At 45.3% G+C, this 27,019-nt stretch overlaps 1 protein-coding gene across 2 annotated transcripts in view; it reads left to right on the forward strand.

Moving 5' to 3' along the window:
* MYO1D (myosin ID) overlaps positions 1-27,019 on the forward strand; it is a 371,118-nt gene that overhangs the window by 115,788 nt on the left and 228,311 nt on the right. For both annotated transcript variants that reach the window (XM_034755839.1, XM_034755840.1), the window contains exons 9-14: positions 1,049-1,194; positions 1,284-1,398; positions 3,643-3,813; positions 12,381-12,451; positions 13,762-13,836; positions 18,550-18,682. In XM_034755839.1, the coding sequence (XP_034611730.1) occupies positions 1,049-1,194; positions 1,284-1,398; positions 3,643-3,813; positions 12,381-12,451; positions 13,762-13,836; positions 18,550-18,682 (711 nt within the window). The remainder of the gene's footprint in view (positions 1-1,048; positions 1,195-1,283; positions 1,399-3,642; positions 3,814-12,380; positions 12,452-13,761; positions 13,837-18,549; positions 18,683-27,019) is intronic.

Here is a 27,019-nt window from a genome sequence, read left to right on the forward strand (position 1 = left end):
AATATCCAACCTAACCCTCCCCCACTGCAACTTGAGATCATTACTCCTTGTTCTGTCATCTGCAACCACTGAGAACAGTCTAGATCCATCCTCATTGGAATCCCCTTTCAGGTAGTTGAAAGCAGCTATCAAATCCCCCCTCATTCTTCTCTTCTGCAGACTAAACAATCCCAGTTCCCTCAGCCTTTCCTCATAAGTCATGTGTTCCAGCCCCCTAATAATTTTTGTTGCCCTCCGTTGGATTCTTTCCAATTTTTCCACATCCTTCTTGTAGTGTGGGGCCTAAAACTGGACACAGTACTCCAGATGAGGCCTCACCAATGTCAAATAGAGGGGAATGATCACGTCCCTCGATCTGCTGGCAATGCCCCTACTTATACAGACCAAAATTCCATTAGCCTTCTTGGCAAGAAGGGCACACTGTCGACTCGTATCCAGCTTCTCGTCCACTGTAACCCCAAGGTCCTTTTCTGCAGAACTGCTACCTAGCCATTCGATCCCTAGTCTGTAGCACTGCATGGGATTCTTCCATCCTAAGTGCAGGACTCTGCACTTGTCCTTGTTGAACCTCATCAGGTTTCTTTTGGCCCAGTCCTCTAATTTGTTTAGGTCCCTCTGTATCCTATCCCTACCCTCTAGCGTATCTACCACTCCTCCCAGTTTAGTGTCATCTGCAAACTTGCTGAGAGTGCAGTCCACGCCATCCTCCAAATCATTAATGTGGAGATGATTAAGTTGTTGCAAGGTTGACTATGACTTCGAATGGGGGAAGTAGGTAGCAGAATTGGTAGAGCTGTTTAAGATTCTATTCTCATATAAACAAATTTAGAAAGAAAGACAGCGATGTTGTATTGAAAGAATAGACGGTTTCTCAGATCAAGAAGTCTGTTTAATTTTAGCAGGAGTTTTACCAGTGAATATGGGTTTAATCTGAAAACCAGCTTGAACTAAACTACTAGAGAAACTATTATAGAGACTTGACAGAAATACAGCTGAATCAGTTATGAGAAAGATCAGAAATTAAGCCTCATGTTTATTATCCTTGTAGGCTATATATGAGCGCCTTTTCTGTTGGATTGTCACACATATCAATGACATCATTGAGGTGAAGAACTATGACACCACAATCCATGGGAAAAACACAGTCATTGGAGTCCTGGATATCTATGGCTTTGAGATCTTCGACAACAACAGGTAAGCTGCATTGCTAGAGAAGGAAACTGATGCTTCATCTTGCCTGAAATGAAAAACTAATCAATTTTTTCTCAACTTTATTTTTGCAGTTTTGAACAGTTCTGCATTAATTACTGCAATGAAAAGCTGCAGCAGCTTTTTATTCAGCTAGTTCTAAAGCAAGAACAGGAGGAGTATCAGCGAGAGGGGATTCCCTGGAATCATGTGAGTGAGTTGGCAGTGGGGGTGTGCTGAATCCAGTGTACCATTATCGGGCCTGGTCCTGAAGTTGCTTCTCATGTAAACTCCCATCAAAGTCAGTGGGAGTTCTGTATCCAGAGCAGATGCAGCACCAGACTTGTTAACCATAAATCACTCTGGACGAAGCAAACTGAAAATATGACACCCTTTCTATACATTTTGTGGCCTCTTTCTGGCTATCATTGTAAACTGGGTGATATGTATATTTAGTTAAATAGGTGTTCAAGTAGAAAGATTTTTTGAAATTGATACTTTCTAACTCGTAGGATTGTGATTAGAAGATGCTGGTTCAGATTGTATAGACATTACAATCCTGATCCTCTACTATAGAAAATCAGTGGCAAAACTCGTTGATTTCATTGGTGAAAAATCTGGCCTTATAATTGCATAGACCAGGCTTTATGAGCCAGTTATGAAAATGTAATGGGGAAATCTATTATAGGAATGCATTTCAGGGGAAGGGTAGTTACATTTATTACCCATTTTCTTATATTGTTGGAAAGCATTTGGCCTTTGTGTGCCTTCCAATATGACTGCAGCCTGCTAGTGTCCAGTAAAATTGCACAAAGTCATATATACCACTACCTTGCTGTCACAACTTCCACTACCATAAGTGTGTTCATGAATGTCTCACTAAGGTGATTCTTGAAAGATACTGTAGTTAATTATGGGATTGGTGCCGTGGTAATCTGAAACATGTGAAAGGAGACCCTTCTCTGCTGTGCCTCTTAGTGCTGCAAATGTTTTTGCTATAGTTACCCACTTCTTGAAAAATAAAACTCTTCAGAGCTATATAGGAATGAAGAGGGCCAACTACAGACATACATATGGGGGGTACCATGTGGATCATGTTAAAGCTGCCTAGCCAAATAGACATCAGGTGAGCCTCTTCCACTAGATTCTTTCGTTTTTAGATTTGAATGTTGGCGATGAAAGTAATGTTTACAGAACTCCTGTGCCCTAAGAGGAAGAGCAGATACTGGGCCAGATTCTCCTGTTATGTTCTTCCTACTGGAATCAATGGGGTTTACACTGGGGTAACTGAACAAAGTTAAACGTACTTTTTAATGCTAATGACTAGGGTTTTTTTGCTTGCTTTAGTAAAATCTAATCCTGATGCAACAACTTTGCTTTCAGTCACTAGACTCCAAGTAAGGGATGAAGTTTGGACATGAGTACTAAGCACGTGTTACAAGTACACTTCTCTTAGGGCTGGTCTACACTGGGGGGGATCGATCTAAGATACGCAACTTCAGCTACGTAATAGCGTAGCTGAAGTCGAAGTATCTTAGATCGAATTACCTGGGGTCCACACAGCGCAGGAGCGACGGCCGCAGCTCCCCCGTCGACTGCGCTACCGCCGCTCGCTCTGGTGGAGTTCTGGAGTCGATGGTGAGCGCGTTCGGGGATCGATAATATCGCATCTTAACGAGACGCGATATAGCGATCCCGGATAAATCGATTGCTACCCGCCGATACGGCGGGTAGTGAAGACGTACCCTTAGAATAGTTTCAGAGTAGCAGCCGTGTTAGTCTGTATCTGCAAAAAGAACAGGAGTACTTGTGGCACCTTAGAGACTAACAAATTTATTAGAGCATAAGCTTTCGTGGACTACAGCCCACTTCTTCGGATGCATATAGGGTGGAATAAATATTGAGGAGATATATATACACGCATACAGACAGCATAAACAGGTGGGAGTTGTCTTCCACTCTATATACATCAGAAGAAGTGGGCTGTAGTCCACGAAACCTTAGAGTAGGAAGTCTGAATATATAATCTGCAGTCCAGCATATTTTCAGATTGTCTGTTTGGGAAGCAGTAATTTTCATTACAATTTCTATGTATATTTTATTTCCACTACCTCAGTGGATCTCAAATTATGGTCTATGGCGTATCAGTGGACCACAGAATGGCATGTTTTGCAAAGCAAACAGTGAGATATTTTGGGGACATAGAGGCCTAGGAGAAAGAAATGCTCAAAGTGGTCTGTAGAATGAAACTGTTGAGCACTGCACCACTGCATAATGAGCCTAGTACTTCTCAGTTTAGTTTCTTTATTACAGTTAATAAAGCTGTATTGCACATAATTCTCCCTGTATGGTTACTGGTGTGTGCATAAGTGTGGGTACTATTTGTTCATCCACTTCCTTCTCACTCAATAGCGAGAGAAGACCTGCAAATACCTGTTGTTTTGTGTTCTGCAGATTGATTATTTCAACAACCAGATCATTGTGGATCTGGTGGAACAGCAGCACAAAGGGATCATTGCCATTCTGGATGATGCCTGCATGAATGTTGGAAAAGTCACCGATGAGATGTTCCTTGAGGCACTGAATAACAAACTGGGGAAACATGCTCATTTCTCCAGCAGAAAGGTAAACTGTTCATCTGTGTAATCAGAACCCACCTCTCTTCACATGCAGCACATGCTGTATCATTCTAAATGGGATAAGGAAAAGGACTCACACAGTGATGAATAGAGGAAGGCCCTTTTCTAGAATAAAACTTAAATGTCTGCTGCACATAGAATTTCTGTATTTATATGGCCAATCAAGTTCTCTAGTTTAGAATGAATGAATGAATGAATGTTATAATGGTTTGTATCCAGAAGAGGGAGCTAAAGTACGATCAATGCAGTAGATTTTATTTCAAGGGGAAAACGGGAAAGCATGAACTTGTCTTGACATATGATGTCATTTATAACCAATAGGTGCACAGTTCCAGTTCATGTGACTGTTCCCTACTCAACCAGCTTTAATATGCTGTGGCAGTGAAAATGGCTCATATTTCTGCTTTATTACAGCCATGTAATCTTCACCCTCAATGGCTACAAAAGGTGCTCATCTTAAATTGTACCCATAATCCTCCAGACCCTTTGATTTGCTTTGTTTTTGATATGACAACCAGTTAAAAGATTTTGTCACTTGGTAGTATTTTAAAAATACAGGCTCTGGCCTGATAAATTTGAGAACTACTCGCATTGAATAATCCAATAATGTCCTTTAATTTACTGATGTCTTTTCATTGAGAAATAGTATTTGAAATCTGTTCATTAGAATACTGTCTTCACCACTGCACAGCTTTGTATATAAGGTAGGAATATCACCGTAGCATACTTGTCTAAGAAATGTGCTAGAGACTGTCTCCAGAGACTCTGAATTCAAACAGTAGAAAGAGCCCTGGATCTGGCTTGTTTTAGTGAAGAATGGAAATGGAAGTAAAATCAAAAGATTTTCATTCAGCTATGGCTTATTCTTAAGCACACTTCACTTGGCGTGTAACCTGTCAGCTAAACTGCCATACACAATTTTTTGGTAAACCGCGAACAATATTCTCATTGTCAGCACTAAGCTGTGGGATTGCTGTGCAGTTAAGGTAGGGGCATATGTTATGAATACTTCAAATCTTATGAGTAAATGGCAGTGAATTTACTCAGTGTATTGAAGTGTTATGTCTGTCATGCATAATTGAGGCTAGTGAATTTGGATGCAAATTCTTTCCTTTGTTGTTAATAATGCTTTTGAATGGTTCCAGTCTCAGGGGCTTAGGGAATGAAGTCTTATATTTTCAGAACAGGTATAGCAAGGGCAGCAATAGTCCAGATTCCCAGTGCTACCCTGCCAATATACTTAAACTCAAGGGAAGATCTTTCTCCATGACCTGTTCGTTCCTAGGTCTCTTCTCTGCTGAGACCACCAGCAAATGGCTATGCATGGAGGTGAGAGCTCTTGGTATAATGTGCTGGTGTGAGGGGAAGTGAATTTGACAATGAGTGAGGGGCTATAAATGGGAAAGCCACAACTGACTGAACCACTGGCTTCAAGAGTTTCTTCTTTGTATAGGAAACATTCAACCGTATGATGTAGTGCCAATACCAGTATTCCTCAGCAGGGAGGAAATTCTATATTAGCACAGACTGAAAGAGAAAACAAGGGATACAAAAATAAATGAGCACTTCCGCATGTGTAGCCAATTATACTAATTACTGATGGGAAAACAATCGTATCAGATAGTGTAAATCAATATTACCTTGAAGGTTTTGACCCATCAAATCCTCAGCATCTTGTTTCTTCTTCTGACCTCTTGCCCCCCTGCAAACAACATTCTTCTCACTAATACCTAAAATATCTTCTTTACTGGCTCTTGCTTCCTCTAGTTACCACCCAATAAAAGTCTGAATTGTTTCCACCTTCATATTTTAAGTTACAAATAAAGACCTGGTTTCATTTTGCTTCCACTTATTTACTTGGCTTTGTGGACTGCAGTTAAAATACTGTGGTGTCTGTCAGCTAAAGTCCTAGCATAATTACTGTGTAAATTAAAGATATTGAGGAAGATGTTCTTGGAGTTAAAATACATGTGCTGATATGCTCTGGGAATAGCTCCTGTTTTCCAGCCTCAGGGTTAATGCTTCACTGCCCCCCTCTACAGTATGTTGCACTCCACATCAGTGTGGATAAGCTCTAAGGGGCTGCTGTGCCCTAAATAGTCGTGTCCTAGTTTATGTACTGCATATCTAATCTATTGCTTTCTGCTTAGTTGTTCTGGTTATTCTGGAGAAACCTAGACAGACTGGAATAAATACAAGCTTTACACTGTGGCAATAAATAGACAGCAAAAATGTAGTATTGCTGACAACACCTGTGATGTAAGTAGCAAAGTATTCTCAATGAGCAAGGGTTTGTCTTACATTCAGGTTTGTAATTGATTAATCTTGTGACTGTAAGAGGGTCAGGTGCACTGATGGGTAACCATCAGTGAATTCCTAAATCAACTTTAAATGTTGGGAGATTCTCAGAGGGCAGGTGAAGTGACTCATTAAAGGTCACAGAGAGTTGGTGGCAGAGGTGCTATAACAACTTAGTACCATGCTCACCCTTTAACCATGGTGCCTTTTATTCATTTCAGTTGTGGTTTGTGTTTAGAACTAGCAAGATTTAGTATGCTCAGATGTAAACATTCCTTATTTACATCTATCTATCTATTACTCATTCCGTAAATCCCATATACATCGGTGTTGCTCTCGAACTCATGCTCTTTAGAGTCCACATCGAGAAAACTAAAGCCAAGGTTAGCATATGAAACAATATTCTCAGTGAACTGGTTACATCAGAATGTGGTGGAGAGCTGTCCATTCCATAATCAACAGCACTGGCACTTTGCTATTCCTTTGCTGTATATGCCTATGCAGTGTGGGCACGATTCCCTCATGCAAAGAAACTAGACCCTGTACTTAATGCCACCTGCTGCTATATTACAGGATACCTTAAGCCTACTCATGTGAACAGCCTCTATGCTCTTGCAGGTATTGCTCCTCCTAATGTACATTGGGAAATTGCTAATAGAGTGCAGAAGGCAATGCACATATCCAAGACATCCGCTTTATGATATAACACTGACGCTGAGTTGACTGAAGTTACAACAAAGTTTTCTTGCCACTATTAAACCCCTAACGTTGTTGCCCAAACAGACAAGGTTTCAGTTATGGCAAATGAGTAGAGAATGACCCTGTAGCCTCTGTGCTCCGATTCCCATCAGTGGAGCACCTGCCACTCAGTGCAGATCAGCCCTGGGGTATATGGCATTGTGTTAATCAACTCTGCACTGTCTAGAGATGCAGTGATAAAGTGGGGCTATGTTACTGGCCCCAATACCTGTGACTGTGGCAGAAAGACTCAAAATCTGATGAAGCATCTCCTGCAGTGCCACTCCTTGACCATGAATGCTCTTCCAGTGAGCTGGCAGAGTGCAACGATCAGGCAATTGCATGTGCGTGGATGTGGCGGAAAACAGTATGAGGACACAAAAAGAAGATCCTATAGTTAACCAGCTGAGCAGTTTATGGTGCTACCACAGCTATGCCAGTTCAAGGCTGTGACCGTCACATGGCTGATGTATTTAGTTTCCTAGGAGGATGGGTGCCATTTGACATCTGTCAAACCATGAAGCACTATTTGTCTGAGGGTATGTCTACATTACAAAATTATGTTGACCTAAGTTACGTTAACATACAGCCACCACAGTAATTAAATCGCTTTTGCACGTCCACACTACGCTCCTTGTGTTGGTGGTGCGCATCCTCACCAGGAGCACTTGCACTGATTGAACAGTCAGTGTGGGGTATTGTGCGACAATCAATGTCAGCAACAAGTGTCTATGCTGAAACTGCATCGACCTAAGTGCTACACCTCTCATGGAAGTGGAATTAACTCAGCATAGTGGACGAGTTACATTGGCACGAGTGACGTTTTAGTGTAGACACTTAGAGTTAGTTCGACATAAGCTGCCTTGCATCAACCTAACTCTGTAGTGTAGACCAGGTCTGAGAGAGGTAGCAGTTTACTTTTGAACTTGATATGTATTTTGAAGGTCAAATAGCCAGCAAAAAGGGATAAGATGTGAACTGAGAGAAGTTTGAAAAAGAAGGAAACTGCTTTTCTGCAATCACAGAATCATGGAATCTCAGGGTTGGAAGGGACCTCAGGAGGTATCTAGTCCAATCCCCTGCTCAAAGCAGGACCAATCCCCAACTAAATCATCCCAGCCAGGGCTTCGTCAAGCCTGACCTTAAAAACCTCTAAGGAAGGAGATTCCACCACCTCCCTAGGTAACCCATTCCAGTGCTTCACCATCCTCCTAGTGAAAAAGTTTTTCCTAATATCCAACCTAAACCTCCCCCACTGCAACTTGAGACCATTACTCCTTGTTCTGTCATCTGCCACCACTGAGAACAGTCTAGATCCATCCTCTTTGGAACCCCCTTTCAGGTAGTTGAAAGCAGCTATCAAATCCCCTCTCATTCTTCTCTTCTGCAGACTAAACAATCCCAGTTCCCTCAGCCTCTCCTCATAAGTCATGTGCTCCAGCCCCCTAATCATTTTTGTTGCCCTCTGCTGGACTCTTTCCAATTTTTCCACATCCGCCTTGTTGTGTGGGGCCCAAAACTGGACACAGTACTCCAGATGAGGCCTCACCAATGCTGAATAGAGTGGAATGATCACATCCCTCGATCTGCTGGCAATGCTCCTACTTATACAGCCCAAAATGCCCTTAGCCTTCTTGGTAAGAAAGGCACACTGTCGACTCATATCCAGCTTCTCGTCCACTGTGACCCCTAGGTCCTTTTCTGCAGAACTGCTGCCTAGCCACTCGGTCCCTAGTCTGTAGCAGTGCATGGGATTCTTCCATCCTAAGTGCAAGACTCTGTACTTGTCCTTTTTGAACTTCATCAGATTTTTTTTGTCCCAATCCTCTAATTTGTCTAGGTCCCTCGGTATCCTATCCCTACCCTCCAGCATATCTACCACTCCTCCCAGTTTAGTGTCATCTACAAACTTGCTGAGGGTGCAATCCGTGCCATTCTCCAGATCATTAATGAAGATACTGAAGGAAACCAGCCCCAGGACTGACCTTTGGGGCACTCCACTTGATACCGGCTGTGAACTAGACATAGAGCCATTGATCACTACCCATTGAGCCCGATGATCTAGCCAGTTTTCTATCCACCTTATAGTCCATTCATTCAGCCCATATTTCTTTAACTTGGTGGCAAGAATACTGTGGGAGACCATATCAAAAGCTTTGCTAAAGTCAAGGAATCGGGGCCGATGCAACCACTAGGCGAACTAGGCAGTCACCTAGGGCGCCAAGTAATTGGGGTGCCAAAAAGCGGTGCCCTGGCTCGGCAGGGAGGAGCTGCCTTCTGGAGGCACCGGAGAGTCAGAGCGTTGGCTTGCGGGGGCAGCGAGCCCCAGCCATGGAGGAGCCAGCGTGGCGCAGGGGGACAGCAGCCCTGCAAAGGTGTCAGCGCCGCTAGTGGGGAGCAGCCGCGCCCCCCGCCCCTCCTACCCAGGCTGCGGCCTGGCGTCCCCCCTGGGGGGGGCTCCTGCAAGCTTCAGCAGATGCATGTAGGCACTAGCCCTCCTGTGCCCCCTGGCTCCCCCCTCGTCGCGCTTGGGCTCTGCGTCTCCTGGGCTTGTGAGCCGCCGCCCCTCCTGCTGGCTCAGCACTCTGGGGGACTGTGTGCGCGGCAGCCCAGTAGCGCGTTTTGCCTCCACATGGAGCCAGCGCCTGACCGGCATGGCAGTAAGGGGAGTCCCGGGGGGGCAGTCAGGGAGCAGGGGGAGGGTTGGATGGGTCAGGAGTTCTGAGGGACGCTGTCATGGGGTAGGGGTGTGGAGAGGGATCGGAGCAGTCGGGGGACAAGGAACAGGGAGGCTTAGGTAGGGGGTGGGGTTCTGGGGAGCAGTTAGGAGCAGGGGTCCCAGGAGGGGATAGTCAGGGGACAAGGAGCGGGGGGGGTGTTGGGGGTTTTAAGGGGGGCAGTCAGAGGGTGGGAAGTGGGAGGGAGTGGATCGGGGCTAGGGTGGGGCTCCCCCCCCCGTCCTCTTTTTTGATTGTTGAATTTATGGTAACCCTAGGTGAGAGGAGAGCCGGGGGGTGCATGAGGGCTGGCGCCCACATGCATCTGCTGCAGCGTGCAGTAGCTCCCGGGGGGGTAGGGGGGTGCGTGCCAGGCCGCAGCCCGGGGAGGGGGGGGGGGGGGGGTGCGGCTGCTCCCCACTAGCGCCGCCGCCTTTGCAGGGCTGCTGCCCCCCTGCACCGCGCCGGCTGCTCCATGGCTGGGGCTCACCGCCACTGCAAGCTGACGCTCTGGCTCTCCGGTGTCTCCGGAAGATGGCTCCTCCCTGCCGAGCTGCTGCAGCGGCCCAACCCTGGCAAAGCCAGTGAGTGGACTCGGGGCGGGGGCCGTCAGGGCGGGGAGGGCTCACGGGGGTCTGTGCACCTTCCAGGGGAGTTCAGGGGGTGGGGTGGGGGGAACCTGGTCTGGGGAGCAGATCCTGGGCACGGCTGGCCCCGTGGGCAGGCTGGCCCCTGGGGTCTATAAAGGCTCATTGGGATTTGCCCCTCAATGAATCGATGTGCGGGGGGGGGGGGGGAGGCGCAAGGTGGAAGTTTCGCTTAGGGCGCAAAATATCCTTTCACCGGCCCTGCAACGGATAACACGTCCACTGCTTTCCCCGTATCCACAGAGCCAGTTATTTCCTCATAGAAGGCAATTAGGTTAGTCAGGCATGACTTGCCCTTGGTGAATCCATGCTGACTGTTCCCGATCACTTTCCTCTCCTCTAAGTGCTTCAGAATAGATTCCTTGGGGACCTGCTCCATGATTTTTCCAGGGCCTGGGGTGAGGCTGACTGGCCTGTAGTTCCCCGGATCCTCCTTCTTCCTTTTTTTAAAGATGGGCACTATATTAGCCTTTTTCTAGTCATCCGGGACCTTCCCCGATCGCCATGAGTTTTCAAAGATAATGGCCATTGGCTCTGCAATCACAGGCGCCAACTCCTTTAGCCCCCTCAGATGCAGCGCATCCGGCCCCATGGCACTTGTGCTCGTCCAGCTTTCCTAAATAGTCCTGAACCACTTCTTTCTCCACAGAGGGCTGGTCACCTCCTCTCCATACTGTGCAATCCTGTACTGTCAGGCATTTCTCAGGTTTTCTTGGCCAGACTTGGCTTTCTACATATTTCTGCTGGCAAGCGCTATTAGATTGACAGGATGCAAAAAGCCAGGCTAGTGCTTCATAAAGAAATAGGGAGCAAAGATATAAAACCAAGTAAGAGTTTGAGATGGACTTTATTAGGCTTTTCCACAAGAGACCAAACAAAACTGCCAAAAAGAACACCCTTAAAAATGAAGCCAATGCACCATCTTAAAAGGTGTCATCAGATTGGATTATCCTTCATGTGTGTAGCATGGTTACTGGATGGTCCAGCCTTGTGGTCTTGTGCTTGTAACTAATGTGCAGTCACTTCCATTTCTTTGCTAGTTCCAGCTTTTTTAGTTTTAGCCGAGTTTTCCTATTTGCATTTTGTTTTAGATGCTAGTGACTCCTGTGTTGTGGGCTGTTTATGTTTCATCTTTGCAGCACAACAGTCTAACAGCATATTAAGAGCATTCTGTGGCAACAGGGCTTTGGCCACTATTGAGCATCCTGGGGTTCATCACTGACTAGCAGAGCTGTGAAAGTTCTAGCTTGTGTGTTTATTGGCTGCCAGTTATTGGTGGGACCTCATCCTCAAAGGAAACCTGCACAACACTTTCAAAAGATGAGCCTGAGACTTAAATTCATAACTTCGCTAGACACTGAAAATCATGGACTGAATAGACACTGAGTTTATGACTTATTACAGTAATCTATAACCCACTAACAATCCCCCCCAATTGTTTTTTTTCTCCCCTCCCTTCCTTTCCACCTATGACTGGAGGGGTGTTAACAGGCCACTTCACCTTGAACGGTCCCTTTAAATGTGTGTTAACTGCTTATTCTAAACAATCTGTTCCACCTTGTATTTAGCTGTGATGTTCTGAGTATGGTTTCCAGACCTAAAGAAGAGCTCTGTGTAAGCTCGAAAGCTAGTCTCTTTCACCGACAGAAGTTAGTCCAATAAAAGATATTACATCACCCACCTTTTCTCTAAATGTTGCGGGGGGGGGGACAGATTGACTGATGCTTTGTAAATACCTTACACGTCATTCAGTCATCCTGAGTTACTGATACCATGTTATGTTGATTTGGAGGTGATTGATGCCATGAAGGAATAAATAGGAGCAGATGGGGAACACAAGGCAAAGCAGTTCTGTTTCCATGCACATATTCTTTTTAATAAAAAAGGAACAGTTTTTGGAGGTGTCAGTGACTATTTAATTGAAAAAATCTGGATCTTGGAACATGGTTTATTTTTATGTCCTTGTGTTTTATTTATCAAAAAAAATCTGAGTAAAGTACATGATGATTTGTCTGTAGAAAATAGAATAATTTTACAATTCCAGTTTGTTGTAATACAAGGTGAAATCTAAAAGCTGGTGTGCTCTGAACTTTGTGGAATTTCAGTGCTTACATTTAATGCCTTCCTTTTAATAAATGTGTGATTTATTTTAGCTTTGTGCGACAGACAAGATCCTGGAGTTTGATAGAGACTTTCGGATTAAGCACTACGCGGGAGACGTCATGTGAGTGTTTCCTTTCTGTATGAGAAGGTGCACCTTCTACTTGTTCTTGTCCAGCTTTAACCTACATTGTGTTCTCATTTCTATGTGATAAATGCAACAGATTTAAAATAAAATTCAGTGCCACACTTGTTCTTGCTACATGGTATACAGTCTTCTTGGGAGTCAGGGAATATGAAGGGTGGAGGAAGAAAAATGAAGTTTCCCAAGAGAAGCTTAGATCTTGTCTACACAAGGAAGTTGTACTGACCTAAGAAATCTGTTTAGTGCCATATCAATTTATCTTAAATGGATAAAGGATCAATTTAAGATTAATTGAATTAAAATAGGGCACCCTTAAACTAAAACAAGAGTGTTCACACAAGCAGCGTGCATCAATCTAACTAAATCGCCTTGAGGGTTTTTCTACACTTAACATTTTTTACCAAAGTAGCTATTTTGGAATAATTATTTTTGGATGTGGATTAAATTAAATTGGACAAAGGCACTCTTATTCCAGAATAAGAGTGGTGACATGGAAAGTTACTCCAGAATAACTATTCTGGCATATTTCTTGGTATAGACAAACCCTAAAAGAATCATTAAATCAGTCCACCTTTCTTTTATAGCTAATACCTGAAGCATGTTAATGATGGAACAATTTGGGACTTTATAAAGGTGACAAATCCAGGCTTTATGGAGTCCATTAAGTGAAGGTGGATTTCTTGTGGAGTCTCTGTTGAATATAGCGTTATTGATAGACACAGCTGACAGGGGTTGGTCCTGCTTTGAGCAGAGGGTTGGAGTAGATGACCTCCTTAGGTTTTTCCCAACTCAAAGCGTCTATGATTCTGAAACAGCCAAATTTCTCTGGTAGCTTAGGGAAAAAGAACGAGGTGATACCTCTGTGGTTGAAACTTTTGCACTGCTAGCGGCTGAGAGCTTGCAAATCTAAGAGGACAGAAGTGAATTGTGAAAGCACCTGCAGACAGTACTAGAGCCCATAGTTTGTTTGTTTGAAATAATTCTTATTGTTTCTCATCTGTAGATTTAAAAGTGCATTCTCAAATTAGGGAAGCATTATTCCCATTTTAAAGAAGGAGAAATTTAGGCACATAAAGGCAGTGATTTTACCCAAAAGGTTATACAGCAAGTTAGTGGCAGATCTGAGAATGAGCTTGTCCCTTGTCTCCCAGTCCCACCCATTGACCACATTTCTTCCCTTGTTTGTGATTCCACGTTGGTGCACATAAGCTTTTTCTACCGAATACCCAGAAGCTGTGGCCGTGGTGATATTTGACCTCTGTGCAACTGACTGTTTTTCTCTCTCATAGATATTCAGTCACAGGATTTATTGACAAAAATAAGGACACTTTATTCCAAGACTTCAAACGCCTAATGTATAACAGGTAGGAACAAAGCTTTGATCAGCCAACCTGTTTTGTACACTATTTTATATTCTGCCAAAATATTTTGTTATAGTCTAGTTCATAGATTTTTAAGACTAGAAGGACATTTATGATCATCTATTATGACATCATGAATACCCAGGCTAGAGAATTTCACCCAGTAACTTCTGCATAAAGCCCATAATTTTTGGATGAGCTAGAACATAACTTTTCTAGGATGACATCCAATCATGATTTAAAGGTTTCAAGTGATTGAAAATCCACCAGATTGCCTGGTAAACTGTTTCAATGGTTAATTACCCTCACTATAAACAAATTGCACCTCATTTCTAGTCTGAATTTGTCTAATTTCAGCATCTAGCCATTGGATCTTCCTATGCCTATGTCTGTTGGATTAAGGAGCCCTTTTACAAATAGGAAATCTTTCCCCCATGTAGACCCTGATCAAATTACCTCTTAACCATCTCTTGGATGAACTATCTATATTGAGTTTCTTTAGTCTCTTACTGTAAGGCAGGTTTTCTAGACCTCACATCATTCTTGTAGCTCTTTTCTGAACCCTTTCCAATTTGTCAGCATCCATTTTGAAGTGTGGGCACCAACAGAGAATAAGTATGCCAGTAATGGTCTCACTAATGTTTTCTACAGCAGTAATAGCTCCTCCTTACTGTCAGTATTCCCCCTGCCTATACATCAAAGGATCACATTAGCTACCTCAACTGCCATGCTACAGTAGGAGTTCATGTTCAGTTGATTATCCATCATGATTCTAAGCCCCTTCCAGAGTTGCTGCTTTCCAGGATCCAGACCCTCGGCCCATCTATTTGGCTGTATTAAAATGCATGCTTGAACCCAACTTACTAGGCGATCCAGGTCACTCTGTACAGTGGACACGTTCTCATCCTTTACCATTTCTCCAGTATATGTGTCCTTTGCTAACATGCTAGAAATGATTTAATATTTTCTTTTAAATCACTGATAAATATTGAATAGCATTTAGCTAAAAACAGACCCCGGTGGGACTCTACTGATACATTAGCTTTTTTCCAATCCTCTGCAACTTCCCCAGTATTCCAAGATTTGTCAAATAACAAAAGTTGCTCAGAGAGCTCGTCTGCCAATTTCTTAAAGATGTGTGGAACAATATTGTCAGACACATAGATGAACATAATCTGTTGAGGAAGAATCAACATGGTTTTAGTAAAGGGAAATCATGCCTCACCAATCTACTAGAATTCTTTGAGGGGGTCAACAAGCACATGGACTAAGGGGATCCAGTGGATATAGTGTACTTAGATTTTTAGAAAGCCTTTGACAAGGTCCCTCACCAAAGGCTCTTATGCAAAGTAAGCTGCCACGGGATAAGAGGGAAGGTTCTCTCATGGATTGGTAACTGGTTAAAAGATAGGAAACAAAGGGTAGGTATAATGGTCAGTTTTCAGAATGAAGAGCGGTAAATAGTGGTGTCCCCCAGGGGTCTGTTCTGGGACCAGTCCTATTCAACATATTCATAAATGATCTGGAAAAGGGGGTAAACAGTGAGGTGGGAAAATTTGTAGATGATACAAAATTACTAAAGATAGTTAAGACCCAGGCAGACTGCGAAGAGCTATTAAAGGCTCTCTCAAAACTGGGTGACTGGGCAACAAAATGGCAGATAGAATTTAATGTTGATAATTGGAAAGCATAATCCCAACTATACATATAAAATGATGGGGTCTAAATTAGCTATTACCACTCAAGAAAGAGATCTTGGAGTCATTGTGGATAGATCTCTGAAAACATCCACTCAATGCGCAGCAGCAGTCAAAAAAGCGAACAGAATGCTGGGAATAATTAAGAAAGGGATAGATAATAGGACAGAAAATATCATGTTGCATCTGTATAAATCCATGGTATGCCCACATCTTGAATACTGTGTGCAGATGTGGTCGCCCCATCTCAAAAAAGATATATTGGAATTCGAAAAGGTTCAGAAAAGGGCAACAAAAATGATTAAGGGTATGGAACGGCTTCTGTATAAGGAGAGATTAATAAGACTGGGACTTCTCAGTTTGGAAAAGAGACAGGTAAGGGGAAATATGATTTGAGGTCTCTAAAATCATGACTGGTGTAGAGAAAGTAGATAAGGAAGTGTTGTTTCCTACTTCTCATAACACAAGAACTAAGGGTCACCAAATGAAATTAAAAGGCAGTAGGTTTAAAATTTCTTCACACAATGCACAGTCAACCTGTGGAACTCCTTGCCAGAGGATGTTGTGAAGGCCAAGACCATAACAGGGCTCAAAAAAGAACTAGATACATTCATGGAGGATAGGTCCATCAATGGCGATTAACCAAGATGGGCAGGAATAGTGTCCTTAGCCTCTGTTTGCCAGAAGCTGGGAATGAATGACAGGGGATGGATCACTTGATGATTCCCTGTTCTGTTCATTCCCTCTGGGGCACCTGGCACTGGCCACTGTCGGAAGACAGGATACTGGAGTAGATGGACCTTTGATCTAACCCAGTAGGGCCATTCTTATGTTCTAAGTTATCAGGCCTTGCAGATTTAAAATATTTAACTTTGATAGATGCTGTTTAACAATCTGCCTATTTACTGTAGGAATAGAAAGCATTTCGTTATCACTGTAAGACGTGACTCGACCATTTAGCTTCTTTCCAAACACAGGACAGAAATATTAATGAGCACTTCTGTTTTTTCTACCTCATTATTAACAACTGTATCATTCTTATCTAATAATGGACCTATACTACTGCTTGGGTTTTTTTTGTTCCTGATTTTTTAAATATAATTTCTTACTGTCCTTGGCCCTACTAGTCACAGATTTTTTTCATTGGTACCTTTTTTTTCCTTTATTAATTGTCTGCATTTTATAATTAATTATTTATAGCCATTGATCTCAGCTTCTCCTTTTCTGATTTTATGAATATTTTAATAGGATTTTTTTAACTGAAGAAACCTTTCATGTCTGGAATTGAGTGTTTTCGGCACCTAAGTCAGCAGTTGTCTAAGAATACTTTATTTTTGCTCACTGTTTTTTCGTTTATTTTTCTACCCACAATTTTTCTTGTTTTCAAGCTTTGAGAGATTGGCCTTTTTATAGTATCAAATATATATCACTGGTTTGGGCTGTATTCTGTTGGCACATGAATGTAACCAATCATTCCATATAAGCAACAACTAATTTTTACTTATCAGTCATCTTTATCCATCAGAAAGAGGTTATAATATAGAGTTACCTTTTGATGGGTGTAATACTACTTGTGCTAGAAAATTATCTATAATTCTTAGAAACTCCTCATGCTGCCACTAGTAAAGCCCCCTAGATCTGCAGCATGTGTCCCTCTGACTGAAATCCCCCAGGATAATGCTGCTTTTCTTTCTACACATTATAGATGTATATTTTAAGGAATTGTTCATCCTGTTCTCTGTCCTATTCATCGATTATAGACCCCAGACCAATACTCCGTGTTGTGACTTATCAGTTAATACTGTACATTGATTCATAAGCATTCTAGGTCTCTCACTTCTGAAGTGTCTTTCTCTGAAGATGGTAAGGGCATCCCTTTTCTGCCCACTCCGTCCTTCACAAATAGGTTGTATATCATGATTTTTAACTTACTGATCATGTAACTCCTCTGAGATTTCAGTAATACCAATTATGTCCATTTTCCCCCATAAACAAGCATTTCTGATTTCTCATAGCATCAATATATAGGCGGTTAAAGAATTTTTTTCTCTTTGCGTTTCTTAACTTCTTGTTTCTTTATATGCACGATACCTTGAGTATGACTTGTTTATATTTGTAGCTTCTCCTTTTGTTGCTAGTTTAATGCCCAGGCAGCTAGTCAAGCTAATTTGTCACCAGGAGCATTGCTTCTCCTGCTGCTGAGGTGGAGGCTTTCCAACCTGAACAGCCTCATCTCCCCAAAGAAGGGGGCCCAATGTTCCATGAACCCAAACTCTCCACTTTATTCCACTTATCCAGCAGCAGTTTACATCCATTATCTTCTGTTTATCTTGTCTTGCCTGTGAGGCAGAAAAGATCTCTCCAAGACAACCACCTGTACTTTCCTCTCCCACAGCTCCCTTCTATAGTGCCCCCGATGGATCAGCTATGGATCAATCTTATTAAAGGCACGAATTTAACTATGACTTTGTTTTTACCCTATATTTCTGATTCAGTAATGTAGGTTAAAGTTTAAAATTGGTTTGGATTGTTTTTGGCTTTATTTTTAATAAAAGTATCACTTGTGCAGGATATATTAGTTTGGAATAAAATACTATGCATCTTAAAGGGAGAGGTAGATTATGTGGTGGTTCATATTAATTTCTTAGGCTACTGATCTTAATTTTGGGCCCTCTTTTATGCACATATTTATGCTGGCTAGACTAATGACTATAAAGAGGAAATCTCTCAAAACCACTTTCCGTTCTACCATTATCTAGCTAGGAGAATGTGTGCTTGCCAGTGTATTCAGTAATAACCTTGTACCGTAAATTAATTAACTAATAAACAGTAGAGTTTTGTAGCACCAAACTGATGTACTGGCTTAGCCAATCTGTCAAAAGAACTGGGATCACCATCAGTCTCTGACCCAGAAATTAATTGTCTAATTTAGAGCACAGTAAAATTAGTTACTGCCACTGACACCTTGTTAGAATCTTCATAAGTAAACAAACTGCTTCTTCTAACTCTGGCCTTGTAGCTCCAATCCTGTGTTGAAGATGATGTGGCCTGAAGGTAAATTGAGTATCACAGAAGTGACCAAGCGACCCTTGACTGCTGCTACCCTTTTTAAGAACTCCATGATTGCACTAGTAGACAACCTGGCATCTAAGGTAATGATCTGACTGTCTCTTAATCAGTTCTGACTTTGGATTATAGAGATGTGTGGATCCTCTCTGGATTGTATCTGTTCACTTCCTGGTTTAGAGTTCCAAGTTTATCTGCCATTATTTGTGCCTCCAGTTGAAGTCCCGTTACTGAGGACACCAGTCATAAGTAGTTCTTATTACTCTAAGCAAATACTCCTTACATTTAGCAAAGCTCTTGAAGTTTGTGGAGTGTAATGCTGAGAAGTACCCTCTTTCTTAAATTTATCTTTCAATACAAAGCGTGACTTGTGTGGAAGCAAAGTGGGAAAAGGGGAGGTGATTCTTACCTGAAATGTAGTTGGCTTGGAAAATGCAGCCCTAGGTAGAGATGTTTAGGGCTAGTGGTGGAAGTCAGAAAGAGAACACTGCAGTGCAGCACACTTGAGCAGCAGGATAATGTTGAGTTGTGTGGTTAAGAGAGCATTTAGAATTTATAGGTGTCTGGCAATTATTGATACCAGATAGATTTATAATATATTGATAGGAATAGTGAAGGGTGACTGTTCTCAAATAAGGGGACAAGTGACCTTGGAAGCTGCTAAAATATATTAACACACTTAGAATAATGGAAGATGGAGTCTAACTTTTAGGTTATCCTTTGAAATCCATTCCAAGTCAAAATTCATTAGCCTTTGAAGGCTGAAGTGTGGTGCCCAGAATTGGACACAGTACTCAGCCGAGACCTCACCAGTATTGAATAGAGCAGTTACCTCCTGTGTCTTATGTACGACACTCCTGTTAATACACCCCAGAATACTAGCCTTTTTTTTTTTTTCAACTGCATCACATGGTTCACTCATATTCAATTTGTGATCCACTATAACCCCCAGATCCTTTTCAGCAGTACTTCGGCATATCTAGTTATTCCCATTTTGTAGTTATGCATTTGACTTTTCCTTCCTAAGTGAAGTACTTTGCACTTTATTGAATTTCATCTTGTTGCATTCAGACCAATTTGCTAATTTGTCAAGGTTGTTTTGAATCCTAATCCTGTCCTCCAAAGTGCTTACAACCCCTCCCAGCTTGGTGTTATCTGCAAATTTTATAAGCACACTCTCCACTCCATTATCCAGATCATTAATAAAAATATTGAATAGTACTGGACCCAGGACTGACCTCAATGGGACCCCACTAGATACCCTTTCCTGGTTTGACAGTGAAACATTGACAACTACTCCTTGTGTGGATTTTCAACCAGTTGTAATTTATAGTAATGTCATCTAGACCACATTTCACTTGTTTGTTTGAGAATGTCGTGGGCCTTACTAAAATGAGGTTTGAAAACCTTTCATTTTAATCCTACTAAGATCACATTAGGCTAGTTTTTAGGTGTTCTGTGGCTTTATTAGCCTTTGAAACACATGATCGCCCCACTCCCCACCAATAAAAATGATTAGTTACACAACTAGAATGCAGCAATTAAAATACAATTGCTTAACAAGTCAGTTTGAGAACTGTAAAGTACCTATGAGTCTGACCCTCAGGAACCTATTAACAGTCCAAATTGCTGCTGCAAGAGTTTATTCCATCACTCTAGGCCTTCCTTATTATGGAAAAGGCTGGTCATAAAACTTAGCAGGGTCAAGATAGTCTTTGCTCCATGTTGCACAGCAAGCAGCCCTCCTGGGACTGACTAGTCTACTTGGATTTATTTGCTGCACTATATTTCAGTTTAAAAAAAATTTTTTTGGCTTCTCTATTTACCTTTGTTTGGTGAAGACTTAAACTGAAAGAATTACAGAATACAATACCATATCGAAGTGCTGTTGTACTATATTAAATATTCAAGAGTCTTTGTTCCAGATCTTTCTTTTTAAACAGCTTTGGATTCTATATTATACCTGCCTTGTGCAAGCATTAACCTTGTTTGTTTGTTAGGAGTAGCCTGTGTACCATTTATTAGTCCCAAGCGGATTTGTATGAAGAGCTTTGCATAGATTTAGCTGAGTCATCGAAGGGCTTGTCCACGCAGTGGGATAATATGCTCTCCAGGGGTGTGATTTCTAAACACAGGACATGTTTAGTCTTGAGAAAATGTTAAGCACTGTTATAGAAGATGGTGATCAATTGTTCTGCGTGCTCCCTGGAGGTAGGACAAGAAGTACTGTAATGGACTTAATCTGTAGCAAGGAATACTTAGGCTAGATATTAGGAAACCCTTTCGAACTATTATAAGGGTAGTTAAGCTCTGGAATAGGCTTCTAAGGGAAGTTGTGGAATTGTCGTCACTGGAGGTTTTTAAGAATAGGTTGGACAAACAGCTGTCAGGGTTGGTCTAGTTCTTCTTCGAGTGCTTGCTCATGTCTATTCCATTGTAGGTGTGTGCGCACCCATGTGCACAGCCGTCGGAGATTTTTGCCTTAGCGGTACCCATAGGGCCAGCTGTGGCGCCCTCTGGAGTGCCGCACTCATGGTGCGGTGTATCAGGCGCTGCTAGCCCTGCACCTTCTCAGTTCCTTCTTACCGCCCGTGGTGGTCAGTCAGAGCACCTGTGTCCCTTGCTTTGCAAGTGGTTAGTGGTTTCTCGTCTAGCTTAGCCTTGTGCTTTACCTGTAAATAGTTTAATCGTTATTAGTTCTTACATACCCGTTAAGTGTTAGTTAGATAAAGTCCCAGTGGGGACTTTGCCCCTGGCGGGGCATGCCCTGGTCTCCGGGTTTCAAGCCCTGCTCTTCGTGTAACAGGCCTATGCCTGTTAGTGACCCGCAAGAGAGTTTTCTACAGTGCCTCGGGGAAACCCGTATAAAGGAATGCTATCGCATCTGCCAGAACTTTTGTCCGTGGACACAAAGAGAACGGCCATCCTGATGCAGGCTGTCCTGTGCCCCGCTTTGGAGCTGGCTCTGGTTAGATGTTTGGCTGTGTATGTGTGTTCTTCCCTGTGTGCTGCCCCAGCTCTGCACAGACAGCACAGCAGACCTCAAGCGAACCACACAATGACCACAAGATCCGTTAAGGTACGAAGGCGCCAGGCCAGGTTTATTGTCGACAAAGCACCTGGCAGGCTCTACGAGGATACTAAGACATGTATGCCCGTGACAATGGACACAGCTCAGTGAATGGCAGGACTTGCCATTTCCTTCCTCGGCTGGACAAAGATACTCCCTGTGAGATGCATCTTTATTCCCTGATACAAAAATGTCAGTGCTGCCTCTTAGATACTTATCCTTGGGGAATGTTTTTGTACCATCCTTGATATCGGGATGTGTGTGCGTCCATATTCTGTGACTAGCACGTCTTAGGAATGTGTATGTTTGCAATATCAGCCCTGTTCTTGCCAGATTCTGTGACCAGGTCCTGCCTCATGCCAGGCCTCTGATACAAGGGCTTATGTCTCAGGTTCTCTTCCTACTACAGCGGTGCGACACGAACCAGCACCCAGCGCTTCAACTTCGGTGCGTAGCGCACATCCAGCCCCGGGATCCTCCTGGCACTGATCCCTGTCGCTGGTGCCAAAGAAAAATACTAAGAAAGTGGTACTGAACAAGCCCGACCAAGGGGCTCTGGGTAAAGGACCCTGCTCGGGCCGTATGCCACTCCAGACCTGCTAAAGGGCTCGGCCTTGTGGAGTTGTCCCGTCCCTCCCCAAAGGGGCCTGCACTGACTCCGGGGAACGGTAAAGGGCCTAGGCCAATGGCACAGTCGGTCCCCTCCAAGGCCCCAGCGCCTGGAGATCTGAGAGCACCTCTGCCGCAGCTGACACCGCTGGCTAAGGCTCCCTGCGAGGGCAAGCCAACTGGCAAGGCCTCGCACAAAACAGGTGAGCGCCTCTGGAGCCAAGACAGAGCCCTAGGTCACTATGTTCTTGGTCTCCACATCAACCCAGGTCTCCGGCTCGCTGCTACAAGTCATCAGCACCGCGCTTCTGATCCCCATTGTGCCGCCGAAGCTCGCCCAGGTGTCGTTGGTCTTCCTGGCACCAGTCTTTGTCATGCCTTTGGTCGCCGTTGCCAAGACCTCAAGGGTGTTCCCCCACGTGGCACCGCTCCCCCCTACCCCTGGCAGCAGAGCCAGTGGCCAACCCAATGGCCTTATTGGAATGCATGGGGCGTTCCCGTCATGCTGGTGCCCCACTCCCTCCAGCCCTCGGTCGCAGAGTCAGACAGGCCGAAGGCGGTGCCCCCACTATCCATGGCACCAGGCTCGGTGCAGGACGTCCTGATGGCCGCTGCGGGTGAGGAGCCGGTACCCACCCCAAGGCTGCCCTCCCAGATGGGTGGGGATGCTGCCGGACCTCCCCCTGTTGTCCAGTCATCCTCCTCCTCTCCGGATGAGGAAGTGGGAGAGCCTTCCAGAGCTAGCCCACAAGACGATTTCCACGAGCATCAGGCGCTGCTCCGCAGGGTGGCATCCAACTTGGGCCTCCAGGCGGAGGAGATGGAGGAACAGATGGACACATTATTTAATGTGCTCTCTGTGTCCTCCCCAGCCCGGATTGCGCTCTTGGTACATGAGGGGTAAGGCTACATTTTAGTCACTGGTATTTTTAGTAAAAGTCATGGACAGGTCACAGGCTGTAAACAAAAATTCACGGCCCATGACCTGTCCATGACTTTTACTATATACCCTTGATTAAAACTTGGGTGGGCGGCTGCAAGGGTGTGCCGTGGGTCCTGGTGGAGGGCGGCCTGGGGGCGGAGAGGTGCAGCGGCTCACGGTTCGGGACCCCCACTGGTGCTGGGACCGGGAGGACTTGGTGGGGCCAGCAGGCTCCCTACCTGGCTTCGTGCCTCTCCCCCCCCCCCCCCCCCAGCAGCTGGTGTGACTGGGACAGGGCTGCCTAGCTGCCACTGGGCCAGGTGCACCGGCTGCTTCAGAAGTCACGGAGGTCTTGGAAAGTCATGGAATCCGTGACTTCTGATCTCCATGACAAACTCGCAGCCTTGATGGAGGGGGTTCTGAACATTGCCCAAACCATCTGGCAGACCCCGTCCTCCATCCCGCCCACCTCTAAAAGGGCAGAAAAGAAGTACTTCATTTCCACAAAAGGGTTTGAGTACTTGTGCACTCATCCGCCCCTGGGGTCGTTGGTCATTTCGGTAGCCAACGAAAGGGACAAGCAAGGACCAAGCAAGCGCCCCTAAGAATAAATAGGATAAAACTGGATTTGTTTGGTCAAAAAAATTATTCTACTGCCAGCCTCCAGTTTCGGGTGGTGAACCACCAGGCCCTCTTGAGCAGCTACAATTTTAACTTGTGGGACTCTCTCCTCAAGTTCAAGGACTCCATGTTCCAGGAGGTGGCCCAGGAGTTCGCAACCCTGGTGGAAGAGGAGACCACAGCGGCCCGGTGCTCTCTCCAGATGGCCTGGGATGCGGCAGATTCAGCTGCTCGAGTGGTCGCCTCAGCGGTGGTCATGTGGCGCAGTTCCTGGCTCCAGACTGCCGGCCTGTCCCAGGAGATGCAGGCCTCTATTCAGGACCACCCGTTTGACAGTGTCTGTCTGTTTTCTGACCAAACAGATGTGCATCTGCATGTCCTGAAGAGTACGAGGGGTGCACTCCCTGGGGGTGCACTCTTCAGATGTCCAAGCAGCCGTGCCGGCCTCTTCAGCCACCTAAACAGTGGCAGCCTCGGCGGGGGCCTGCGAGTAAAAGGGACACTGTGTTTAACTGTAGCCACCCTTCGTCGTCCCAATCTCTTGCGCAGCCTGGCCTAACTAAGCAACAGAAGCGCTTATTTTGAGGGTGCGCTCAGGAGTGACGCACCAGCCAACTGCCCGGATCCTTCCTGCCCTTTTCTCGACCGCCTTTTCCCCTACTGCTTGGCCTGGTTGCGGGTTACGTCGGACCATTGGGTCCTGGACATAGTGGCTTGGGGCTACACCCTGCAATTTTTGGCTGGCCCTCCTTCCCATCTCCCCTGCCCCCAATTCCCTGTCCCTCCAGGGACCCTATTCATGAGCAACTCCTCATTCAGGAGGTCGAGAACCTCCTACGCATGGAGGCCATGGAGGAGGTTCCTTGGGATATGCATAGAAGAGGATTCAACTCCCACTACTTCCTACTCCCAAAGGCAAAAGGGGGGACTCAGACCCATTCTGGACTTGCGGGGCCTCAATAAGTCGCTGAAAAGTTGAAGTTCCGCATGGTATCCCTGGCCTCCATCATCCCTTCCCTGGATCCGGGGGACTGGTACGCCATTCTAAATTTGGAGGACCCCTTATTTTCATATCTCCATATTCCCGGGTCAGAGATGTTTCATAGTGGCGGGGCGCCACTTCCAGTTTACGGCGCTACAGCAGTTGTCCTCTGCCCCCAGCGTGTTCATGAAATGCATGGCACCGGTGGTGGCTTACCTGAGGCATCGAAGAGTCCAGATCTTCCCCAGCTCAATGATTGGCTTATCAAGGTCAGGTCTCCAGAGCATGTCCAGGGAAGCCTCGATCTGGTGTGCTCCACCTCCAGTGATGTGGGTGTCCTAATAAACAGAAAAGTCCACATTAACACCCGTTCAACGCATAGAGTTCTCGACTCCACGGGGCCCAGGGCTTTCCTACCGGAAGCGCGCTTTCAAGCTATGTCACACTTGACCAGCCATATAAAGAGCCAACCGCTCACCATGGCCCACATGTGCCTGTGTCAGATGGGCCACATAGCCATGTGCACCTATGTGGTAAGTCACGCCAGGCTTTATCTAAGGCCCCTACAAGTGTGGCTGGCCTCAGTCTACATTTCAAGCAGGCACCCACTGGACCGAATGGTCACGGTGCTGAACCATGTCCTCTCCTCTCTGGACTGGTAGCGGGATCCCCAGTCGGTGCTGCAGGGAGTCTCCTTCAAGACCCAGTCGCCCTCACTCACCTTGGTCTCGGACGTGTCAGACCTGGGCTGGGGGGCCCATCTGGGCGAGCTCAACACCTAGGGTCATTGGCTGCAACATGACCAAGCCCTTCAAATCAATGTCTGAGAGCTCAGCGCGTTTTGCCTGGTGTGCCAGGCTTTCTTACCCCATTTGGAAGGCAAAGTGGTGCAGGTCCTGACAGACAATACTACCGCAATGTACTGTGTCAACAGGCAGGGTGGTGTCAGGTTTTTGGCCCTCTGTCAGGAAGCGCTCCGCCTCTGGGACTTTTGTGTGCAGCACACCATTTATTTGTTGGCCGCCCACCTGCCCGGAGCCAAGAATGTCCTGGTGAATTGCCTCAGCAGAACTTTATTGTCTTGCCACAAATGGTCGCTCCATCCGGAGGTGGTCAGCCTAGTTTTCCGCAGGTGGGGGACTCCCCGGGTGGACCTGTTTGTGTCCAGACAGAACAAGAAGTGCCACGTGTTCTGCTCTCTGCTGGACAGGGACAAGGGCTCCCTGTCGGACGCCTTCCAGATTCTGTGGTCGGGAGTGCTGATGTATGCCTTCCCACCCGTTCCGTTAATCCAGAGTCCTGCTCAAGGTGAAGCAAGACAGAGCGACAGTCATCCTCATGGCCCTGGCATGACCTCGGCAGTCCTCGTTCGCCAGGCTCCTGAATCTTTCGGCAGCCACTCCGTTGTAGCTGCCTCTTCAGCTGGATCTGCTGTCCCAGAACCACGGGAATCTGCTGCATCCGAACCTGATGCTGCACGTGACAGCCTGGTTCCTGTGTGGCTGAGCGGGGAAGAATGGCAGTGTTCTGCTCGTGTCCAGCAGGTCCTACTGGGCAGCAGGAAACCGTCCACAAGGGCTACCTACGTGGCTAAGTTGAAGCTGTTCACGTGTTGGGCCTTGGATTGCCGCATCTGGGTGGAAGAGGCCCCCCTGAAGGACATCCTGGCCTATTTGCTGCACTTAAGCTTCAGGGCCTGTCACTGTCCTTTGTCAGGGTGAACCTGGCGGCCATTTCGACTTTCCATCCTCTGTTTCACGGTAAGTCGGTCTTCGCCCATCTCATGAAGTTCTTGAAAGGTCTGGAACACCTTTACCCGCATGTCTGGGACCCGGTCCCTACTTGGGACCTGAAGCTTGTGTTGTCCAGGCTCATGGGGCATCCCTTTGAGCCCCTGGTTTCCTGCTCCCTTCTGCTCCTCTCCTAGAAGGTCTCCTTTTTGGTTGCTATAACTGCAGCGCGTAGGGTGTCCGAGATCAGGGTACTCACGTTAGAGCTGCCTTATACGATCTTCTATAAGGACAAAGTCCAGCTGCGTCCACACCTAGTTTTTCTGCCCAGGGTCATCTCCCAGTTCCATACTGGTCAGGACATATACCTACTGGTCTTCTGCCTGAAGCCTCATATTACAGATGAGGAATGCAGGCTGCATATTCTGAATGTCTGGCGGGCACTGGCCTTCTACGCAGAGGATGAAGCCGTTCCGTAAGTCTACACAA

The sequence above is a fragment of the Trachemys scripta genome, chromosome 23 (assembly GCF_013100865.1).
Source record: "Trachemys scripta elegans isolate TJP31775 chromosome 23, CAS_Tse_1.0, whole genome shotgun sequence".
NCBI lineage: Eukaryota > Metazoa > Chordata > Testudines > Emydidae > Trachemys > Trachemys scripta.